This window comes from Protopterus annectens, chromosome 1.part1 (genome assembly GCF_019279795.1).
Source record: "Protopterus annectens isolate FY-2018-M chromosome 1.part1, PAN1.0, whole genome shotgun sequence".
Lineage (NCBI taxonomy): Eukaryota > Metazoa > Chordata > Ceratodontiformes > Protopteridae > Protopterus > Protopterus annectens.
In genome coordinates this window covers 821721908-821745564 of record NC_056726.1, presented here as the reverse complement: position 1 = coordinate 821745564, position 23657 = coordinate 821721908, and the positions used below count along the sequence as shown (strand labels likewise).

General features: G+C 43.8%; 1 protein-coding gene across 10 annotated transcripts in view; it reads left to right on the top strand.

The window, feature by feature from the left end:
* TPM2 (tropomyosin 2) overlaps positions 1-23657 on the top strand; it is a 762558-nt gene that overhangs the window by 371091 nt on the left and 367810 nt on the right. For all 10 annotated transcript variants that reach the window (XM_044078451.1, XM_044078461.1, XM_044078488.1 and 7 more), the window contains one exon: positions 4004-4074. In XM_044078451.1, coding sequence (XP_043934386.1) covers positions 4004-4074 — 71 coding nt within the window. The remainder of the gene's footprint in view (positions 1-4003; positions 4075-23657) is intronic.

Genomic DNA, 23657 nt, shown 5'->3' with positions numbered 1-23657 from the left:
CTTGCTGTCATTTGCAGCCTTGGGGATGGACAGTGGGTACTGTACACAGTGTATAAGTACAGCCTTCTTAGAGCTAAGATGTACTTTTTCTTACCTGGCAGACCTGTGGAGGAAATTTCTGTTAACACTACCTGTTTCTACACATATTCATGTAATCCTGGGTGAAATTACACATACAGCTTACTACCACTCCTGGGATTCAAACCATGCCTGTTTGTGCAAAAAATACAACTAAGTTTGTGTTTCATCAGAATGAGCTATTGAGAAACTGCTGTCTCTTGTTTGACTGTTTTCTGCCTAATACTCTCTTGGTTGTACAATCTGACCTTGTAATTCTGACTTGCTATTCAGGTATGATCTTGGGGCATGGAACATTTCGTATGGTTAATCTCCTGTTTTACAACTCCACCATCTTTGTCAGATGAGCCTTGATTATTTAATGCTTTCAGAGCTATAGTTGCTGTGCAGAAACTGTACACATTTTTATTCATACCACCACATACCAAAGTAAACACAACCAGTTTGAGGTTTTGACTTTTATTGACCGGTACTGACACTTATTGATTATATATCCTGTAAATCACTATTACTCTGACACTTATTGATTATATATCCTGTAAATCACTATTACTCTGGCTCATGCCATGTTTATTCAGTACAAACTATATCCATTTTTAAATACTGACAAGTGACATTCTACTCCTTTCTAGTTATTTGTCCTGAATACTACAAGCTAGATTTGAATTCACCAGCCTCGTGATGCAGCCTTAGCAGCCTACTGGCATGGGCGTCCATGTTCACAGCCCTCTCATCTGCATCTGTACAGGAGATAGAGAAACATTTATGCATACCTATCCATCACATACACAGGCTGGACTTTGGAAAACACTTATTGATACTGATACTTACACATGTCTGGGAAATTCCTTGCCAGTGTATCTTGGACCCACTGGTCCTAAAGCTCCCTTTTCCTATGCTTCAAGTCAGCAAAGTGGTGCTGGATTTGCTCACCAGTCCAAGGGGTGCCAGTGGCACTGGTGAGATCACGTGTAAGATGGTCCCAGGCCTCTGCTTTGTATTGGGAGCCCTGGTACTGGTCCTGCAGCAGTGTCCCTTCATGTTTTTTTACTAGGAGTCCCAACCATGACCCTGGCACTCCTGAATGCCCCAGTGCTGCGCCCGAAAGTGCACACCCTCACCAACGCCAGTCATAGTGCCTGCAGTGATGAGCTACAACTGGTTATGGGCTGTATTCCCGCCTGTGAGGTTTAAATAGGGCTGATTTCCCACCCTTTGCTGTGATTGGATGGTTTTGAATATGCTAAGCTATGGGCAAACCCGCTGAGCTAAGGTAAGCATGGCTTAAAGGGGTAGATGATAAGCACTGCTTACCAGTGTGCAAATCCACTTAGCTATGCTAATTCTTGCTTAGCATTTATGTTTAAGCAATGCTTACACCGGCTTAGCAGGGCTGAGCACAACTTAGCATTGTTCAGCTTTCATTTTATGGACTATCAGGATTGTGGGGTTCATTCCTCATTAATGACATGTTACGATATGTATGTTGACCTTCCATAACATCCCCCTATGTGCTTTCCTGACATTACATTTTGTGTGACTGTACTGTATTGGACACAACTTTATCATACTGACACCTCACATTTGGACCTGCTATGCTACTCTGGTTGACAAATATGTGTTATTTACTACTTAATTATAAAAAAAATAAAATAGTACTGCTTTCACATATAAAAGTGAAATGTCTTCATTGGGGATCGAACTGTGAATGTCTGCATGCAAATTGGACACTCTAACCACTATGTTATCTCGCATTGCAAATTTTGGTTGTATATTTCTGTTTAGCTCCTTGTGATGTGTAAGCTAGGCTGAGCATAGCTGCGTGATGTGCACACCCAATCTGCTATGCTTAAACTTTATTGTGGACAGAAAAAAATAAATGTGTTTTATTTTTTTTTACCATAGGGGTATGCACATTGCTTTCTGCATCTTAGGGCAGGGTATCTGGACAACTACATCATACATGGGGTAATTGGTTTAAATGTTCCACTCAGGAACATGCTTACTTATTTGGTATGCCAGCATGTACACTGGCATAACACTGGACATATTATCTGTGCTGGACCATTGTGGGGGGTGCTGTGCTTTTGTGTTTCATTACTTGTTTTGTCCACGAACATTGTTATGTTGACATAAGGGTCCACGGGCACTGTAGATGCTTTAGAATTGATGTACGGCAATTTGGGAGTGCAGGGGGGCATGTGTAGTGTACGAGCACTGCTTGGACGCACCCCCTGTGTTTGTACACGGATTATGTCCGTGTGGAGAATACAGCAGCGCACCTTCATGAATATGCAAGACGCGCTGCTGTTCTACATGGGTCCAATCCGCTCTGTGCAGGACTAGCACTATTCCTGCACAGAGTTTAGGAGTCCAGGGGAGTGTGCATTTCCAAAACCAGTAACACAGTACCATAAAGTAACACACAAGTAAACAAATATATTGATGAAGCAGAGTAAGAAAAAAGCTCAGGATATTCGACTTGACAATATTTTAGCCATAAGTATAGACATAACAGTGTTATATCGGTTTTAATTAAATTTAAGAATATTCTAATTTTTGAGAATCTTCAAGTGTCATTTTCACATTTCTTCTGTTATTTGTCTTTGTCTATCATTCTATCTGTTTTATAAACCTTTGAATTTTCAATATACAGAGGAATATGGCATTTTTGTTTGAGTTTAGTATGGTAGTCCATTTTTTGCCCAGTTAACTGAATTTGACTTTTTTGATAAATTAAAAAAAAAAAGTAAATAGGGGTGGTCACAACAAAGACTGATTTCTCTTTGTCCCTAATATGTACTGACTATGAGCTTAGTTATGTTTTTCTTGTTCATTGGAATGATTTGCCTGTAGCAAAGTTGGTACCCATCAAACTGTTTTTCTTTGGAGTGTTTTGTTTGAAACTCCTTCATTTTGGAAAAGACATTTGAGTTCAAGTCAAAGCAGCATCAAAAAGTAAATATCGACTTCCCATCCACCACAGCAATAAAAACAAGTGTTTTTGCTGGGAGGCAAGTTCCCTTGCCATGTGGGGCACCTTTACAACTTTATATTCTAACTCCAAGATCATATATCATACATCATACATCCATATGAAGTATTTTTGAGAGAAGTCTCAGCTGCTGTGGGCATGGTCTTGAGAATTTTTTAAAGATCTTGCTGTTGTCCTACCCTCGAGTACTTTGATGTACAGTCATATCAGTGGACATGTGTGTGTTTTTCTCCATATGCACCAAAGGCATCTTTTTTTTTTTTTCTGAGCCCGTCTTTCCCCCACTTATTTCATGAGCTGGCTTGATCCCCGTGGCGTTTCTCTTATAGGCTGTGTAATTTATTTTAACTTTCACCTCTCCAGCTGGCCTTCTGGGTCTATGCTTGCTGCTTCAAACCTGGGTTGCCAGTGTCACAAAACATTCCTTGTGCCCTATGACAAGACTGGGAAACAGATTCCGATACAGTCTTTAGTATATTTTATATACATATAGCAGAAAGAAAGAAAGAAAGAAACATCTCTTCTGCTTTGGGTAGAAGTGTTTACATTAAGATAGTGAATGTCATTATGTAGTGCCTTGTCTTGGGCCATTACCAGCAGAATGAATCTATATTCCTTCGTTAATCTTCACCAGCATTAAGGCCCTTGATAGAAGGCCTAAGACGTACAGCTGGATAGATGTATTACAAAAAAAAAAAAAAAAATCATCTCACAGAACCACAGGAAGACTTGAATGAAGTAAATGTATGCAGGGGTGCATATTTACATAGAGGCAAGCAAGCTTGTAGTCTTTAAATGTTCAAACAACACTATTAGATGTGTTTTTATGCAGATAATGTAAGTAATGCAGAAGCCATGGTAATAATATGTGGCCTTGTATAGCCTTCTAGTCAGTTACAATTGTAACTGTGTATGTTTTTAACTCTTCAGGTGGCCCGTAAGCTGGTGATCCTAGAAGGTGAACTAGAGCGATCTGAGGAACGAGCTGAAGTAGCTGAGGCGTAAGTGTCCGTTCTTCTATCAGTCATTTTCTCAGTTGGTGGGTACCTCCTGTCACGATATAATGGTGGGTGGAGTAATTGAGACGTATGAATGTTAGTATAGTTAAAAGCTTGCCATGGTTTCTAGTGACTAGGCAAAGATGCAGAAATGTAGCAGTTTGAAATGATATATTAGTGGAAATTCTGGTACTGATGTGTTGCTTGATATCAACAGAACTCCTCTCTAATCTTCCTACATGTTTGTAGTTATCAGAGGCATAGCCCTATCGGGTGACTGCATTATGCATTGGCAGCAAAATTCTGAAGTTTCCCTGTTTACCAAGGTGAGCTGCAAAGCAGTTTTGAAACATTCAAGAAGACCAGGCTTTGCAATGAATGCTTAGTCATGGATATCCATGTCTCCCCATTTTGTATATCATTACTGCTGCTTTGCTTCTTTTGTGTTGACCTACTCTGAGGAGGACAGCATTTTCTCCTTTATTATAGAATGCAGAATGTTCTAAGTAAAGTTATGTCATTTGCTTGTAAAGTCGTATGCATTTAGGGCATGTCCAAGGCTAGCTGTTTGATTAAAAACAGAGAAAAGCAGCAACCCAAGGACTAAACCCTGAGACTCTTCTGACATTATTAACATGCTTAAAGTGGAGTGTTCGTTCTTTGTATAAAAATTCTTTCAGCTAGGTAACTGCAATAGCAGTCATAAGGGCCAGACCAGGCCCTTTAAGAGTCTGGGTCATCCAGTATAACTGTCGTGTGATCAGCAAAGGTGGTTCAGTTGATCTGTACTTGAGAAGATGTTTTTGCTAACAACCTGATGACTGTCATGGTGCCATGCCATTTTTTGAACCCACATGGTTTCAAGTACAAAACATCACCCAGTTTACCCAGCACTTTCTTTAAAATATTATCTAGACCGGGAAAGAGTTTTGTACATGTTGTGACTAAAAAGGGGAATTTGGGTCCAGGGTAGTGGGAGTACGAACTGCATGGGCTTTCTTCCTAGTTTGGAGACGACATTGAAACAAGGAGAATTCACAGTTGTGAGAAATTAAAAAAAGTGTTTTGGACAGCACAAATTCTAAGAGTATTAGTTTGCCACTTTTCTGCACTTGGCTTCCCAGTTCATGAGGAATTAAGCAGGCTTTATTGGATCTTACAGGTGAAACACCAGAAGTAGAGCATTTCTTCATTCCAGTCTATAAATGCAGTTGAGGACTCCTTCACCTGTTCTGTTGGTGCAGTGCTGATGTGGTAGAAGAGCAAAATAGTGCCACCTGGTGTGTCTGCAGGATTATGTACTTACTAGGAATGGTCAAATAAAAGCTGTGTCTGTATGTAGGAGTTGTGTGCATTTTCCAAGCTGAGATAAAGAGGCTAGCATTACAGCTTGCGTGGACAAGTCATTGCTAAACTAATATGATTAGTCATAAGATACTCCTTATGCAACCCTGAGCACTACAGTCAAGCCTTACTATTTGGGGATATAGGACTGTTATAAAGGATTGCCCCCTCACCCCCTAACCAGATGCCTTTTGTTCGGTTTCTGTGATTCTTGATGCTGTACATGATATTTACTGGAAGTGTGAGGGGTACAAAGAAAGCAAATTCTCCCTGCTGCATTTCTGAAACCAAAAAATGAAGTGAATGCAACTCCTCCTTTTGAAAGTATAAAAGAAGGAGGAGAGTATGAAAATGCATAAGCCAGTTCATGTGATTTGAGGAAACCTGGAGCTTAGTAGTCAGCAAAATTAAACTTCACTGTTCCTTTATTCATTTCTTAACCAGGTATGTGAGCTAATCTAAACTGGACCATTTTTCAACTGCGAGGAAGGGTGCATTGCAAAATGTTAACACTGTTCTTACATACAGGACTCTGCACATGTTTTTCACATAGCTACTGTGTACACATGTTCTTGTATACAGTTACTTTAACAAATTCTTCTGACCTATTTTCAGTGCATTTACTCCTAAAATAGAATTGCATATTACAGACACACCATACCCACAGATGTAGGACATCTCTGTGAAATTTTTTTTTATCTTCAGTACAACATCTTTTTATATCCTTGAACTCTTCAATTGCTCTAAACATCTTAAAATCCATATTCACTTATACATGTCTTGTGTCCACAGTATACACGGGGGGATCATGTCAGTAGATCAACACCCAAGTGCTGATTGAGTAAAAAAATTTGGGTAAAACAACTTTCGCTGACAGTGGCATTTTTCTCTTTAATCCAGTGTTATGCAACCTCTGAGTAGGTATATTTATGTTTGGGGGTGCAGGGGGTTTGTCCTAACAGAAATAGCCAGAAGTTGTTTCAGCCTTTTTTTTTTTTGATTGATTGGCAGTCACTCAGAGTTCTTGATTTTATCAGCACGAGTCCACAGTCATATACACACACACACACACACACACACACACACACACACACACACACACACACACAGACACACACACAGACACACACACAGACACACACACAGACACACACACAGACACACACACACACACACACACACCATTGGTGCTGAGCCTTGACATCTGACTACATTAATATTCTAATTCCAGCATCCTCATTGTCAGGAAAGAAAGAACATTGTGACTGTTTCCAGACACACAACACCTAATACACTAATCATGTCACTCACTTCACATTCATAGACCTTTGACCTGCACGTTCACTTCCATAAAATACAATACATAGACCCACCTACAACATCATTTAAAACAATCCCACTCAGAACACCATTTATATAGTTCTGACATGCATGTATTAGCATTTGCACCAACAGTCACACACACACACACACACACACACACACACACACACACACACACACACACACACACACACACACACACACACACTGGGTTGGCATTTTGGCATTTGCACTGGGAAACATTTTTTGTCATGCCTGCACTGGTAACTGGAATAGTATTCTTGAGTCCTTAAAGAGGGCATGCTTTAAGCATTGCTAAAACTTTGTCAAGAAAGAACAGTCCTGGGACATGATGTTCTCTAATGGTGATAAGGTTGTTCTTAGCTTGCCAAACAAAGCGGCATATCATAAACTTGGTGAAGTGTTCTGTATTCCTACTTACACCCTATTAAGGACTGATACTCTTTTTAAGGTAAATGACACCTTCAGGTGTTAACACTTCCAGATGTCCTTCTATTCCAGTGTTGCAGTATTCTACTTGTGGGTGTTTTACCCTTCTTCCTCTCCATTTCGTCTGGCTAGGTTTCCAAAGATTTTCAGTCCCTGTTGATGCCTCGGATGTCTGATGTGGCTGCTGGAACATGGGCCTTAAAAGTGATGTCTGCACACACCAGCCCTCTGAACATTTCAGCTGCCAGTCGTACACCAGGTGCTCCTACTTCTCGCGGACGTTGGATTGAAAAAAGATTCAGTTAAGTACCCCATTGGGGATTCTTTCAGTCCTACTTTGTTTATATTTATAGTCTGTTCATGTCATTCGGTAAAGGCAAGTGCGGTCGGCAGATTCCCCATAAAGACACCCATGACCAGTGTCTCTCTTGTTTAGGCAGGGAACATGACCACGAGAACTGTGCCATTTGCCAATCATTTGTCCCTAAAACCTTATGTTGCCATTTGCAGGCCTTGCATTTCTATTTAGAGAATCAGCACCTAAAACAAATAGCGTTAAGGATGGAAGCAACGTCTGACACCCTGTCTGATCCACCTAGGAAGAAGGTCAAGTCCTTGTGGCCTACTTGGTCAGCTGCGCCTCTGTCTCCCGTACCTCAGCCTGTAGCCGATGTCAGCTTGGCTGAGGATCCGGCATCTGCTGGTGTGGATGAAGCGGGTAACTCAGAGGAAGCCGGACAATCTCAAGTGGATGACACATCCACCGAGGATTTACCGACGCCTGCCTTAGATGCCGGGGGAACCAGCATTCAATCTGGGTCTGTCGGACGCCATCTCCGCCATCCCGACGCCTGATCCAAAGCCTATCCCTAGACAGACGCCATCGAGGCCTTCAAAGAAAAAGCAAAAAACTAGACACTTTGCTCCGACCTCTGAAAGTATGCCAGATTTGCAGACCTTTAGCCAGAGCTTGTTCAATGCCTTTATGGCCTTTAGGCCTTCTGCAGAACCCTGTGCCACTGCTCCTCCCCTCCTTAGTCCTAAACCTCTCATCCTTGAAAGGAGGGTAGATCAGCCTGAAGAAAAGGAATTGTCTGATTCCTCTGAGGACTCTTTCGTACTCCGCCCAGATCTCCTCTCCCCCAGGGATATGGATATCCTGAGGAAGGGTGTATTGAACCTGATTCCCCTATAGAGGATATAACCTTTGGGGAAATTATTAGTAAGATGGAAGTCCACTTTAACTGGCAATCCTCGGATAAGACTGATCCACAAAAGAGGTTTTATGACCTTATTCAAAAGGACTCTCAGTCCTTCTGCCATCCGTCCTATTCAGCCATCATTCCTGGATGCATTTGCCATAGCCTCCATTAACCTGGATTCCCAACCTCCAGCCCCAAGTAGAGCAGACAGACTATATAAAGTCCCTGAGATGGAGACATTTCTCTTTAAGTGCCCTCCTGCTGATCCTGCCACTATCTGCCATCTCTACGGATAGGGCCTGCAAGCTTCTTCCTACAACTACTATCCTCCCTGCTGCTAAGGACAGCAAGACTATGGAGAGGTTGTGAAAGAAAATCTACACCTCTGCTACCCTCTCATTTAGAGCCACCAACTACCAAAGTCAAATGACCAAATACTCCTTAGCGCTGCTGGACAAAGCCACTAAGGATTTAGATGACATCCCTGACTGTGCAGCCAAAGCTTCCTTGTCTTCACTGATAGCACTCATCTCTCAAGTGAATAGACATTCCTTAAGATGCAGTTATGATGCAGCTGAAGTCTCAGCCAGGTCACCTGCATCAGCGTCAGTACTAAGAAGGTACTCATGGCTGAGACTTCAGCCTCTCTCTGATGACTTCAGGGCCAAATTCCTTGATGCACCTTTGGATCATTCAGCCCTTTTTGGTACAAAAGTGGCTGACCTGTTTAAATCCTTGCATCGGAAAGGAAAAGAATTACAGGACCTAAAACACACCCTGGTCTCGCCTATTCCAAAGTTCCAGAGGAACTACCCGGCAAAGACTCAGTTTATCAGGAAAACCTCCAGACCTGTAGCTCCCCCCTGATCTAGAAGACCGCCTCCTCAGGCCAGGCCTTCTCAGTCTTCCAGCCAAAGGCCTCCCTTCTCTGATAGAGCAGTTAGTGTCTGACTGCCTGCCAGAATTTCATCCCCCACCCCCCCTCATCCATACCCTTTCTGCCCATCTCTCTCACTGTCTCCCTTTCGTGGTCACTCATTACCACAGACAAATGGGTTCTGTCCATCATACAGAATGGCTACATCATGTCCTGGATCACCCCCCGATAAGACTGGGCATACCACAGCCTCCTTCTAGTCAACTCCCCCTCCTCCATCAGGTTTTGCAAACCGTGCTACTACAGGGAACTATAAAACCAGTACCTACACAATCAAAAAGAAAACTATTCTATTCCAGAATCTTTTTGATACCCAGAAAGGAAGGACCATGGAGGCCGATTCTAGACCTTTGGCATCTCAACCCCTTCCTAAAAGTTCCTACTTTCATGATGCTCACGTTACCTACTCTCTTTTCACACATCCTTCCGCAGGGTTTCATGGCAATCCTGGACATAAAGGATGCCTACCTTCACATACCTATAAAGCCCGCTTTCAGGAAATACCCTAGATTCCTGGCAGGCTCATCTCACTTTCAGTTCTGTGCCTTGCCCTTTGGGCTTTCTACTGCCCCCAGAATATTTACAAAATGCCTGGCTCCAGTCATCACCTACTGTAGGGAAAAGGGAATCCAGTTATTCCCTTACCTAGATGACCTAATTCAGGCAAAAGAAAAGGAAACTCTTCTCCATCACTCCCAGGACCTTCTGGTACCTCCTACTGTCTCTAGGATTCATGATCATCTTCCCAAAATTGCACCTCAACCCCACACAGGATGTTGTCTTTCTGGGTTGTAGGATAAGGACAGACCTCATGAAGGACTTCCTTCCAGCAGAAAAGGTGGTATCCCTCTCACACCACCTTCTTGCTGCCCTACAATCAACAGAACTGACTGCAAGACAGTTTCTGAGACTTCTAGGTTACATGGCAGCTACCATTCCCATGTTGCCCCTAGCAAGGATTCACATGAGGAAACGTCAGTGGTACCTCTAGTCGGTGTGGACGCAGCACTCCCACCCTCTAGAGTTCAGGATCCCCCTGCTCCCCTGCCTACATCAGGAACTGAGAGGTAGCCTGGAACCCAGGACTCCCTCTGCAAACACCCTCTCCCTCCCAAACTACGCACACGGATGTCTCAGATCTGGGCTGGGGAGCAACTCTGGGGAAAAAGGAAAGTACAAGGTTTGTGGACAGACAGAAAAACGAGATCACATAAGCGTCAGAGAAATGAGAGCCATCCTACTTGCTGTGCAGGCCTTCCAGCCCTACCTAGAGTAGGGCTCTCTAAGGATATTCACAGACAACACCACAATTCTGTGGTATGTCAACAAGCAGGGAGCGACCAAATCCTACCTTCTATGCAGACTAGCTCTGCGGGTGTGGGAACTGGCTACCTCTCAGGGGACCACCCTTCAGGCAGCCTACATCCCATCCCTGCACAAGTCCCAGGCAGATTACCTAAGCAGAACCATCTGAAACAACCACGAGTGGATGCAGCAAGGTGATGTTTTCCTGAATATAGTCCACAGGTGGGGTATTCCACAATTAGACCTGTTCACCTCCTCCATAAACAGGCAACTTCCTGGCTACTGCACCAGGACACCAGACCCCAGGCATTTGCAACAGATGCCTTCTTGATAACCTGGAAGGGGAAATTCCTGTATGCATCCCCCCCCCCTTCCCATTGATACAAAGGGTCCTGCTGAAAATTCAGCAGGACTCACCCAAAATCTTGCTGGTGACTCCCTACTGGCCAAGACAGCACTGGTTCCCTCTTCTTCACCTGTTCAAGGGCAATCGCAAGTTACCCCCTTCAGTGGACCTGGTCACACAGCACAAGGGGACTCGGATGCACCCACAGTGGCAATCCATGCACCTGACCCTGTGGCTGATAGGATTCTGATCCCCTTCGGACATCTATATAACAAGGACATGCTCACTATCCTGCAGGAGGCCTGGAAACCCAACACAAGGAAATCCTTTCTCTCAAAATGGAAAACGTTTTCTATCTGGTGTCACAAAAGACAGTTGGACCCACTGGAAAGCGATATGCCTCTCATCCTGTTATACCTGTGTGAACTCATGCAGACAGGGTTGTCTTACTCATCTCTGAAGGCACACTTGTCTGCTATCTCTGCCCGCCTCCCCCTGGATCCACCACTTGCATCCAGACACCCCTCCATACTTTTCCTCAAAGGTGTATTACACTTAAGACCACCCAGGAAGCCATCTCCCCCTCCCTGGAACCTAAACTATGGTCTAGAAAAACTCACTCTAGCCCCTTTTGAACCAGCAGACAAGGCCACCTTAAAATTTTGCACATGGAAAACTGTATTGCTGGTGGCTCTGACTTCTGTCAGAAGGGTTTCAGAATTGCAAGCTGTTATGGCTACACCACCTTTCCTAATCTTCCACCTGGACAGGGTGACCCTCAGGACAAACCCGTCATTCATTCCTAAAGTAGTGAATGACCTATCCTTGAAGCAGCCCATCCACCTGCCCACCTTCTTCCCTAACAAACAGGGGGATAGTGAGAGAGTGCTACATTCCTTAGATGTCCACAGACAACTTAGGATGTCTTCTTGTCTCACTGTTGCAGTCATTATATTTGGGTTATCTGCTTGCAGTAGTCCTCAGTCAGCCTGATTATCAAAGTCTTGGGTCCTGCGTCTGTTGTGGTCTCATCTTCCATGACGTCAGGTAGTCAGGGGTATAAAGCATGCAGCCGACACCATTACATCAGTCTTTCTTGCCGTGCGGTGCCCGAAGCAGAAGCAGTTCGCAAGTGCCAGTCGGCAGACTCCTGAAATTTTCGTTTTCGAGTTTCAGATCTGAAGTCTTCAACTAAGCTAAGTACCCCATTGGGGATCCTTTCTCTTGCTCTAAACCGATGTCAGTAAAAGTTAACAATTGTATTTCTTGTGGAAGGCAAATACCTCAAAGATTTTTATTCGTACTGCATTCCTTGCTTAGGCCCAGACCACGACGTACCTCGCTGTTGGTTTTGTGCCTTATTCAAACCTCGAACTATTAGTCGTCGGTTCATTTTTGCATCTAATTGTTTTGGTACTCGGTTCAATTATCCAGAAATGGCTTCAGTAAGCCACCCGACTACCAACATTCTGAAAAAAACGGAAAGATAAAGACAGAGACAGACCGCATAGGTCCAAAGCTGCTGACGATGCTTCTCCTAAGCTATTCACCAGTACTGAGTGAGGCGCCTTTGCAGCCCCTGACACCTGCTACTTCAGATTCGCAGGCCTCTACTGAGACCCATTCGGAGTCCGGTATGCCACGAGATGCTTCTTTGACTGTGGAACCTGTGGATGCCTCTACCTTGGATGGGTCTGGAGCCGCTGTGCAGGCACCGGCTTCTGAGGGTGTATTCAGGCTTACTGACTTGCATATTAAACCGACGCCATCTTCTTCTTCAAGGCCTAAAACTCGATCCATGTCTAGAAAACCAACACCCAGACTGCATGGTCAGGCCCATATGCCTAAAAAACAAATAATAATGGCTGAAGACCTTATTACTCTAATCAGGGGAAGCCACCCTTCTCCCTCTAAAAGACCTAGAACTGATTTTCCTTCTGATTCTTCTGATCAGGATTCTGAAATTTCTGTTTTCTCTGATGACCTGGAGTTGCCCTTAACTACCTATGAGGATTCTGATGCAGAAGACTCCATTCCCTCTGCTTCCCCTCCAGAGGATTTCTCTTTTCATGAAACCTTGCATACTCTTAGGGAGCATTTCCACTGGGAAAGCCAGGATTACTCTGACTCCAAAAAGAGGCTTAGGGGATTTTTACTCCTACTTCAACACAGGCCTTTAACTATCCCTCCTGTACTGGACATTGTAGATGATGCCTTCTCGGAATCTAGCCTGGCCCCCCTGACTCTTTACCTCCGGCTCCCAGAAAACCTGACAGGTATTACAGGGTACCTGACTCTCACAAGTTCCTCTTTAAGAATCCTACTGCGGATCCTGAGACTATTTCACAGGGACCCAAAGGCATTAATGCCAAAAACCCTACCCCCTCTGATAGAGATTCCAGGGCCCTGGACAGATTGGGTAAGAAGGTATACACTTCTGCAGCCTTGGACATTAGGGTCTTAAACTGCCAGTTTCATATGTTAAAGTATCAGCAGCATATTATTGGACTGCTTGAACAGAAAATGATGGTGATTCCTGACTGTGCTGAAAATAAAGAATTACAGGATTTAATGCATTCTGCTGAACAAGTTGGAAAACATACTTTGCAATGTGGTTTTGATTCATTAGAGGCATCTTGCAGGGCTGCTGTCACTGGGTCTCTACTTAAAAGGCATGCTTGGCTTAAGGAGCAATCTTTGCCAGATCATGTTAAAGCTAAATTACTGGATGCTCCCTTAAACCTAGACTGCCTGTTTGGCAACAAAGCAGAAGAAGTACTTAAAAAGATGGAGGAAAAAGCTAAATCTATGCAAACTGTTAAATATTTCCTGCAAGTACAGCCTCCCAGATTTAGCAGGCACTGGCCCTCTAAGAATTGGTCCTTTCTTGCCTCTTCCAGGTCTTCAGTCCAAACCCAGAACCATCAGAAAACCCAGGCTTCAGTCCCAAGGTACTCACAGGCCTAAACAGTGGGAGGCTCCCACTTCCAAAGCTGGGAGTAGTAAGACACCCCCCTATGGTAAATTGTCACTATGACTTAACTTTAGACCTTCCAAGCCCTGCTCAACTTGACTGTTCCTTTAGGGGGGAAAGATCGCTCTGCATGGGAACTCATTACCCAAGACAAATGGGTTTTAAATATATTTTACCAAGGATACAGATTTCACTTCCACTCCTTACCAACCCCAAACGGTTGGCCAGACCTACCCCCAAATCAGTGGGCAGAGGCTCAAAAGCAAGTCCTCTCTCTTCTGAGCATCAGGGCTATTCAGCCTGTCCCAGAACAAGAATGGGGGCAAGGTTTCTACTCAAGACTTTTTCTAGTACCCAGAAAAGAGAATTCCTGGTGTTCTATCCAGGACCTGTCTATCCTAAACACTTTTTTGATAATTCCAAAATTCAAAATGCTTACTCTTCATCAGCTGCTTCCCATGCTAGGCAAATTTGCATGGCTGGCAACACTTTATTTAAAGGAAGCTTACCTGCACATTCCAATAAGGGAATCTTGCAGAAGATACCTACGCTTCAGAGCAGGCTACATGCACTATCAGTTCTCTGCACTGCCCTTTGGCTTATCTGCTGCACCCAGGGTATTCACAAAGTGCCTAGCTCCAGTCATTGCGTATTGCAGGCAAAAAAATATTCAAATATACCCATACCTGGATGATTGTCTAGTTCAGGCAGAAAGCCAGGACATTCTTTAAATCATCTGGCATTTGTAAAGAAATTACTGACTTCTCTGGGGTACACCATAAATGAAAAGAAATCACATCTAGTACCCTGCCAACATATTGTATTCCTGGGAGCAAGTTTGAATAAAACTTCCCAAATGGCCTACCTCACGCCAGAGAAACAAGTTCATTTGACAGCTGGGTCTTTGTGACCAGTTTTTTGAAGTAGGCTATCTGCAAGGAAAATACTGCAAGCCCTGGGGTTCATGGCCTCTTGCATTGTACTAATTCCATATGGTAGACTGCATAAGATGAAACTACAATGGGATCTAAAAAGCCTATGGTGTCAACATTCTCAGGACCTAGAAGCAATGATTCCTATCATACCTTGTCTAAAGATAGAGTTCCGTTTTGGGCAGAGGCCTGCCACCTAAACAACAGACTGCCATTCTCTCTACGCCCTGCCGCCCAAACCCTAACAACAGACGCATCAGATTTTACATGGGGGGCTCACTTGGCAGAGCAGTGCATTCAGGGCAAATGGAACCCAAGTCAAATGCACCTGCATATCAGTCAAAAAGAAATGTTAGCTGTACAGAATGCTCTGACAGCCTTCAAGGACAGCATTCTTCTAGGACAGTTATTGGTAAAGACGGACAGCACACTGTTATATGGTACATAAACAAGCAGGTTGGAACCCACTCATACCCTCTGCAGTCTAGCCATGGCTCTGTGGAACACAGCCTTGAGCTACTAAGAAGGGTAAACCCACAAGTAGAATACTGCAACATGGAAGAGAAGGACATCTATGGTTATGGTAAAATTTTACACAACTTTCCTTTCAGTTTACCCTTCAGAGGTCTGAGATGATTTTAACGAAACCAAACTGTAGTGAGGAAAGAAACTTATCACTGGATGTACCTAACCCAAACCCATGTTTCCTTTATATCCTAGTACATTTTACTTTGTGAATAACTCAGGAAGTTATGTTACTGAGTGACTTAGAGTTTCTTTTGTAAAACCAAGACAAAATTTATGATTTTCAGAACAAGACTAAATTTGCAAAAATAAGAGTATATACTAAGGTCAAGGTTATCCTTACATTGTCTATTCCCATAAATCAAGGTACATCGTTCTTGAAGGTAGAATCCATAAGTCAGAGAAGTGTGTTGGGCACAGCCCTCCATCTCAAAGGGTACATAGGGTGAAACTTCCCTTCGTTTAATTTCTCCATGTCTTTTGCGTTTCTAATACCGTGATGGGAATGGACCCCATTCCTAAGTCAAAGTATGATTAAATGTCATGAATTTATTATTGTTTCAGTCTTTGATGTTGGCCAAAAATACTCCTTTGCAATCTGCCCAGAATGGACGACTCCTGTAGCTCATATGGTTGCATGTATTGGTAGCATATCTAGATACGACTGTAGATTCTTTTTTTATGAGACCCGTTGCTCCTACTATTGTTGGAACTGTTTGGGTACCCTCCTTCCACATTGCCCTCATTTCTGCCTGCAAATCTAATTTTTTTATGATTTTGTGTGTCTCTGATGTAAAACACTGTAATCACTGGATGTAGCAATTTCAGTGATCAATGCTACTTTTGCCTTCTTTTCATGGACTACTATATCTGGTTTTCTCACATGTATTTTTTGAATTGGTGGTAATGGGTGATCCCATGTGATATAAACGTCATTTTCTATAATGCTTTGTGGCTCATGTTTCCAATGCTTTTCAAGTACTTCAGTATTGTAATGTTTGTATTATCCCTACTGCAGCAGTCTTGCCACATTATTATGCCTTTCATTATACAGGCCGTCTGCTATTAGTGTATCACACCCAGCAAAAAGATGTGTGACTGTTTCCAGTTCTGTTTTACAAAACCTGCACTTGCCTGATGTTCTTCGTGTTTCACTGTTGCAGTCATCACACTTGGGATATCTTGCCAGGGGTAGCCCTCATTCAGCCCGAATACCAGAGGCGTAGTATTTCTGAGTCAGTTGCTGTCACTCCAGGACTGATGTCAGGTCGTCAGTGGTATAAAAATAGGCAGCCAACGCCATTAGCAGAAGCAGTTCACATGAGTGCCAGTCGGCCGCTACCTGAGTTTTCAGTCCAAAATTGAAGTTGAAGTCTTCTAAAGCTAAGTACCCCGTTCGTTATCCTTTTTTCTTGCTCTAACCGATGTCAGAAAAAGTTAACAATTGTCTCGCCTGTGGAAAGTAACTACCACACCGCAATTTCCATTCTTACTGCGTCACCTGTTTAGGCCCAGACCACAACGTCCCTCGCTGTCAGTTTTGTGCTTTGTTCAGTGCCAAAACTATATGTTGTCAGGCCCTTATCGTAGCTAAATACTTTTGCTCTTGATCTCCGTATTTCAGAATGGCTTCAGTAAGCCATCCAACTGCCGATCTTCTGAAAAAACATAAGGATAAAGACAGAGACAGACCTCGCAGGTCCAAAACTGCCAACGCTTCCGTTAACCTGGTTGCCAGTATGGCAGTACTCAGTGAGGCACTTTTGCAGCCCCTGATGCCTGCGTCTTTGGATTTACAGGCCACTACCAAGACCCATTCGGAGTCCGGGTTGCCACAAGACTCTTCTTTAACCACGGAACCTGTGAATGTCTCTACTTTGGATGGGTCCGGAGCTGCTGTGCAGGCACCGGCTTCTAAGGAAGTTCTGCGGACTATCGATATTTGACACAAAGCGATGACTTCTTTCGCGTCTTCAGTTCTTTCTAAAAGTACCGAGTTTCTAAGGCCCAGAGTACAAACTAAGCCTAAAAAAACGATGACCCAAACTCAAGCGCCTGCTTCCTTGCCTCTATCTCAGATGCTTAAAATGTCAGAATGCCTTATCATGCTCATTACGGGAAGCCAGCTTACCCCTGCTAAAAGGAAAAGAGACTTGTCCCCAGCAGCTTTATCTGACCAGGAGTCCAATGACTCTGAGGATGTTCTTCGTGTTTGACTGTTGCAGTCATTACATTTGGGTAATCTGCTGGCAGGTTGCCCTCAGTTGGCCCGATTAACAAAGTCTTGGGTCCTGCGTCAGTTGCTGTCCCTTCTTTCATGACGTCAGGTCGTCAGGGGTATAAAACATGTAGCCGACTCCATTACATCAGTCTTTCTTGCCGTGCGGTGCCTGAAGCAGAAGCAGTTTGCAAGTGCCGGTCGGACGACTCCTGAAATTTTCATTTTCGAGTTTCAGAACCAAAGTCTTCCACTTAAAGCTAAGTACCCCATTGGGGAAACTTTTTCTTGCTCTTTACCGATGTCAGTAAAAGTTAATAATTGCATTACTTGTGGAAAGTAAATACCTCATAAAGATTTTTACTCGTACTGTATTCCTTGCCTAGGCCCTGACCACGACATACCTTGCTGTCGGTTTAGTGCTTTATTTAATCAGCACACTATCCATCGTCATTATATTTTTGCCTCTAAATATTTTGGTTCTCGGTTTAATTATCCAGAAATGTCATCGGTTAGCCATCCGACTACCAGGATTCTGAAAAAACACAAAGAAAAACAGACAGGAGGCCGAGGTCCAAAACTGCCGACGACGCTTCTCCTAAGCCAGTCGCCAGTTCACCGGTACTCAGTGAGGCGCTTTCGCAGCCCCTGATACCCGCTACTTCTGATTCACAGGCCTCTACTGAGACCCATTCAGAGTCCGGTATGCCGCGAGATACTTCACCTATGGAACCCGTGGATGTCTCTACCTCGGATGGGTCCGTAGCCGCTGTGCAGGCACCATCTTCTGAGGGTGTATTCAGGCCTACAGACTTGCATATTAAATCGACACTGCCTTCATTACTAAGGCCTCAATCACGATCCATGTCTAAAAAAACGACGCCCAAGCCACATGTTCAGGCCCCTATGCCTAAAAAAACAAATGATAAAAATGGCTGAAGATCTAATTACTCTAATCAGGGGTAGTCAATCCCCCCTCTAAGAGGCTTAGGGCTGAGCTTGATTATGAATCTTCTGATCAGGATTATGTTTTTTCTGACTCTTCTAATGACCTGGATTTGTCCATACCTTCTTATGAGGATTCTGATGCAGAGGATTCCATTCCATCTGCTTCCTCTGCTGAAGATTTTTCTTTTGGGGAAACTTTACATACTTTAAGGGAGCATTTCCACTGGGAAAGCCAGGAATTTTCTGATTCAAAAAAGAGGCTTAGGGATTTCCTTCTTCTTCCTCAGCATAGGCCTTTGGCTATACCTCCTGTACTAGACATTGTTGATGATGTGTTTTCAGAATCCAGTTTGGCCCCTGATTCCCTGCCTCCGGCTCCTAGACAGATATTACAGGGTTCCTGAGTCCGACAAGATCCTTTTCAAAAATCCTGTTGCAGATCCAGAAACTATTTCTCAGGGCCCCAAGGGCATTAAGGCTTCTACTGCTAAAAATCCTACCCCTTCTGATAGAGACTTCAAGGCAATGGATAGATGGGGTAAAAAGGTTTATACTTCTGCAACCTTGGCAGTCAGAGCTTTAAATTGCCAATTTCATATGTTAAAATATCAACAGCATATTATTGGACTGCTTAAACAGAAAACGATGTTGATTCCTGACTGTGTGGAAAATAAAGATTTACAGGATTTAATGCATTCTGCTGAACAAGTTGGAAAACATACTTTGCAATGTGGTTTTGATTCTTTAGAGGCCTCTTGCAGGGCTGCTGTTACTGGGTCTGTGCTTAGAAGGCATGCTTGGCTTAAGGAGCAATCTTTGCCTGATCACGTTAAAGCTAAATTGTTGGAGGCTCCTTTAAATCAGGACCACATGTTTGGCAATAAGACTGAAGAAGTTCTTAAAAAGATGGAAGATAAAGCTAAATCTATGCAAACTGTTAAAGATTTTTTACAAGTGCAACCTTCAAGGTTTAGTAGGCACTGGCCTACTAAGAATTGTTCCTTTCCAGCCCCTTCCAGATCTTCTCAAGCCAAACCCAGACTCAGCAAAAACCCCAGGTTTCAGTTCCAGGGGACTCTCAGAACTAAGCAGTGGGGGGCCTCCACTTCCAAATCAGGAAATAACAAGACACCCCCTGTGGTAAACAGTCTCAATGACTTCCTTTTAAAATTCCCAAGCACTTATCTTTTAACCACCCCTTTGGGAGGAAAGATTGCTCTTCATGCAAAGAACTGGGAATTCATAACCCAGGACAAATGGGTTTTAAATATAGTGTCTCAGGGATACAGATTTAATTTCCACATGTTGCCAACACCAAACGGGTGGCCAGACCTGCCCCCAAATCAGTGGGCAGAGGCTCAAAAACAAGTACTTTCCCTCTTAAATATGGAGGCTATTCAGCTGGTGCCAGAAGAGGAAAAGGGACAAGGTTTCTACTCCAGGCTTTTTCTGGTACACAAATCACGGCGTCCAATTCTGGACCTGTCTACTCTAAACACCTTTCTGGAGATTCCAAAATCCAAGATGCTGACTCTTCACCAGTTACTTCCTATGCTAGGCAAAGATGCCTGATTGGCAACTCTAGATTTAAAAGAAGCATACCTGCACATCCCAATCAGGGAATCTTGCAGAAGATACCTACGCTTCAAAGCAGGCTACTTGCATTATCAGATGTTCGTGTTTCACTGTTGCAGTCATTACTCTTGGGTTATCCTGCTGGAAGGCTGCCTGTGGTCGGCCAGAATTCCAAAGTCTAGGTCTGGCGTCGGCTGCTGTCGCCTCTTCCCTGACGTCAGTGCGCCAGGGGTATAAAAGATGTAGCCGATGCCATTTTCTTCAGACTTTCTTGCAGCGCAGTGCCCGAAGCAAAAGCAGTTCGCAAGTGCCGGTCGGCCGACTCCTGAGATTTTCAAATCTGAATTTCAGAACTGAAGTCTTCATTAAAGCTAAGTACCCCGTTGGAGAAACTTTTTTCTTGCTCCAGACCGATGTCAGAAAAAGTTAACAATTGTATTTCTTGTGGGAAGCAAATACCTCATAAGGATTTTCACTGTTATTGTATTCCTTGCCTAGGCCCTGATCACAACATTGCTAGCTGTCGGTTTTGTGCTAGATTCAACCAACGCACTATCAAGCGTCAGTTCGATTTTGCATTTCATTACTTTGGCCGATGATTTTATTATGTAGTGCCAGTGGAACAGCCGACAACCGGAGGTTACAAAAAACGCAAGGACAAGGATAGGCATCCTTGGTCCAAAACCGACGACGAAGCCTCTTTTAGGCCAGTCGCCGGTTCTCAGTGAGGCGCTTTCACAGCCCCTGGCTCCTGCTACCTCAGAGCCACAGGCCGCTACCGACTCCCACGTGGAGCTGACTGGGCCTCTGGAAACTCAAGGTATTGGACTCTCGGAAATCAATCCCTCAGATGGGTCCGAAGTCGCTGAGCAGGCATCGGCTTTTTAGGGTGTCTTCAGACCGACACAACTATATGTTAAACCATCTTCAGCTTCAGACAAAGACTAAAGCACTAAAGACAAAGAGACAAGTACAGCATTCTCCTCTTCAGACTTCCATGCCTAAAAACAGATGCTCAAAATGGCCGAAGACCTTATTACTTTGATCAGGGGCCCCCATCCCCCTCCTGATAAGAGGCCTAGGCAAGAGACAGAGTATTTTTCTTCTGATCAGGTTTCCATTTCCTCTGACTCCTCTTCTGAACAGGATTACCCCATGCTACCCTATGAGGATTCTGATGCTGAAGAATCCATTCCTTCAGCCTCTCCTCCTGAGGACTATTCTTTTGGGGAAACACTGCATACTATGAGGGAGCATTTCAACTGGGAGAGCCAAGATTATTCTGAGTCTAAGAAAAGGCTCAGAGACTTCCTGCTTTTTCCTCAGCACAGATCCCCCCTAGCTATTCCACCTGTTCTAGACATTGTAGATGTATTTTCCAAGTTCGGACTGTCCCCTGACTCTTTACCCCCTGCACCTGCTAAGCCAGACGGATACTACAGGGTGCCGGATTCTCATAAATTCCTATACAAAAGCCCCACAGCAGACCCAGAAACTATATCTCAGGGTCCCAAGGGGGTTAAAGCTTCCACTGCAAAAAACCCTGTCCCCTCTGATAGGGATTCTAGGGTGCTAGACAGTTGGAGCAAAAAGTTTACACTTCTGCCACTCTGGCTGTAAGGGCTTTAAATTGTCAATTTCACATGCTTAAATATCAGCAATATTTAATGTCACTACTTAAGCAAAAAATGTTGACAAATACTGAATGTTCAGAGAACAAAGAATTGCAGAATTTATTGCATGCAACTAAACAAGTGGGAAAGTATACTTTGCAATGTGGTTATGATTCACTGGAGGCCTCTTGCAGGGCCGCTGTTACAGGTTCTGTTATTAGAAGGCATGCTTGGTTAAAGGAACAATATCTGCCTGATCATGTTAAAGCAAAATTATTAGATGCACCATTTCAGCATGATACTTTGTTTGGTACTAAAGCAGAAGAGGTGTTGAAAAAAATGGAGGATAAATCAAAATCCATGCAGACAGTAAAGGATTTCTTACAGGTACAGCCACCCAAGTTCAGCAGGAACTGGCCTTCTAAAAATTGGTCCTTTCCGGTCTCTGACAGACCACAAAGAGGTAGATACAGACGTCCCAGAAGCAGATCTCAGCCCCAAGGCTCATACAGACCTAAACAATGGAGTGCTCCTACCTCCAAAAGTGGAGAAGACAAATCACAGCCTTACAGGAAACAGTCCAAATGACTTTCCTCTACCAGTTCCAAGCAGTTTTCTTTTGACAGCCCCCTTAGGGGGGAAACTGGCAATTTTTTCATCAAATTGGCAAATAGTTACCAAGACAAATGGGTTCTGAACATAGTGTCCCTAGGCTACAGGTTCCATTTTCACACTCTACCAAGGTCAAAGGGCATGCCAGACCTGCCACACAATCAAAGGGCAGAGGCACAAAAACAAATAACCCTCATGGACATGAGGGCCATTCAGCAAGTATCACAACAAGAGCAGGGACAACGATTTTGCTCCAGACTTTTTCTAGTACCCAGGAAGGACAAAACCTGGAGACCTATTCTGGACCTGTCTATACTAAACACGTTTCTGGAAGTTCCAAAATTCAAGATGTTGACTCTTCAGCAGCTACTGCCCATGCTGGGCAAGAGGGCTTGGCTCGTAACTTTGGACCTAAAAGAGGCATACCTGCATGTCCCAATCAGACAATCTTGCAGAAGATACCTCCAATTCATAGCTGGCTCAATGCCTTACCAATTCTCTGCAGTGCCCTTTGGCTTATCTACTGCACCCAGGGTCTTTACAAAATGCCTGGCACCAGTAATTGCATTTTGCAGACAAAAAGGGATTCAAATATGTCCCTACTTGGACGACTGCCTAATTCCAGCAGAGAACAAAGACACTCTTCAGCATCTGGCGATTGTAAAAAGATTATTAATTGGCCTAGGGTACACAGTAAACGAAAATAAATCAAAACTAGTGCCCTCTCAAGAGATAATATTCCTGGGTGCAAGCTTACATACAACTACCCAGATGGCTTATATCACGCCAGACAATCAAGAACAACTGACTACTTACTTCTTGAAATTGGCAACAAAAACCCACTTATCTGCAAGGAATATCCTGCAGGCCTTGGGTTTCATGGCATCCTGCATTCTACTAATTCCATATGCCAGACTGCATATGAGGAAACTTCAGTGGTATCTGAAAAGTGTTTGGACTCAGCATTGCCACAGCCTGGAGACAGTAATTGCACTCATTCCCTGCCTACAACAGGAGTTTCGATGGTGGACAGAAGCCTGTCACCACAACAAGGGTCTGCCATTCAGTTTACCCACAGCCAGACAGACACTGACAACGGATGCATCAGATTATGCCTGGGGGGGCCCATATGGCAGGAAAATGTATTCAAGGCACATGGCCTGTAAACCAGATGCATCTTCACATCAATCAAAAAGAGATGCTAGCTGCCCAAAATGCCCTGACAGCTTTCAAGGACCTGCTTCATCCAGGACAATTACTGATAGACAGACAACACTACGGT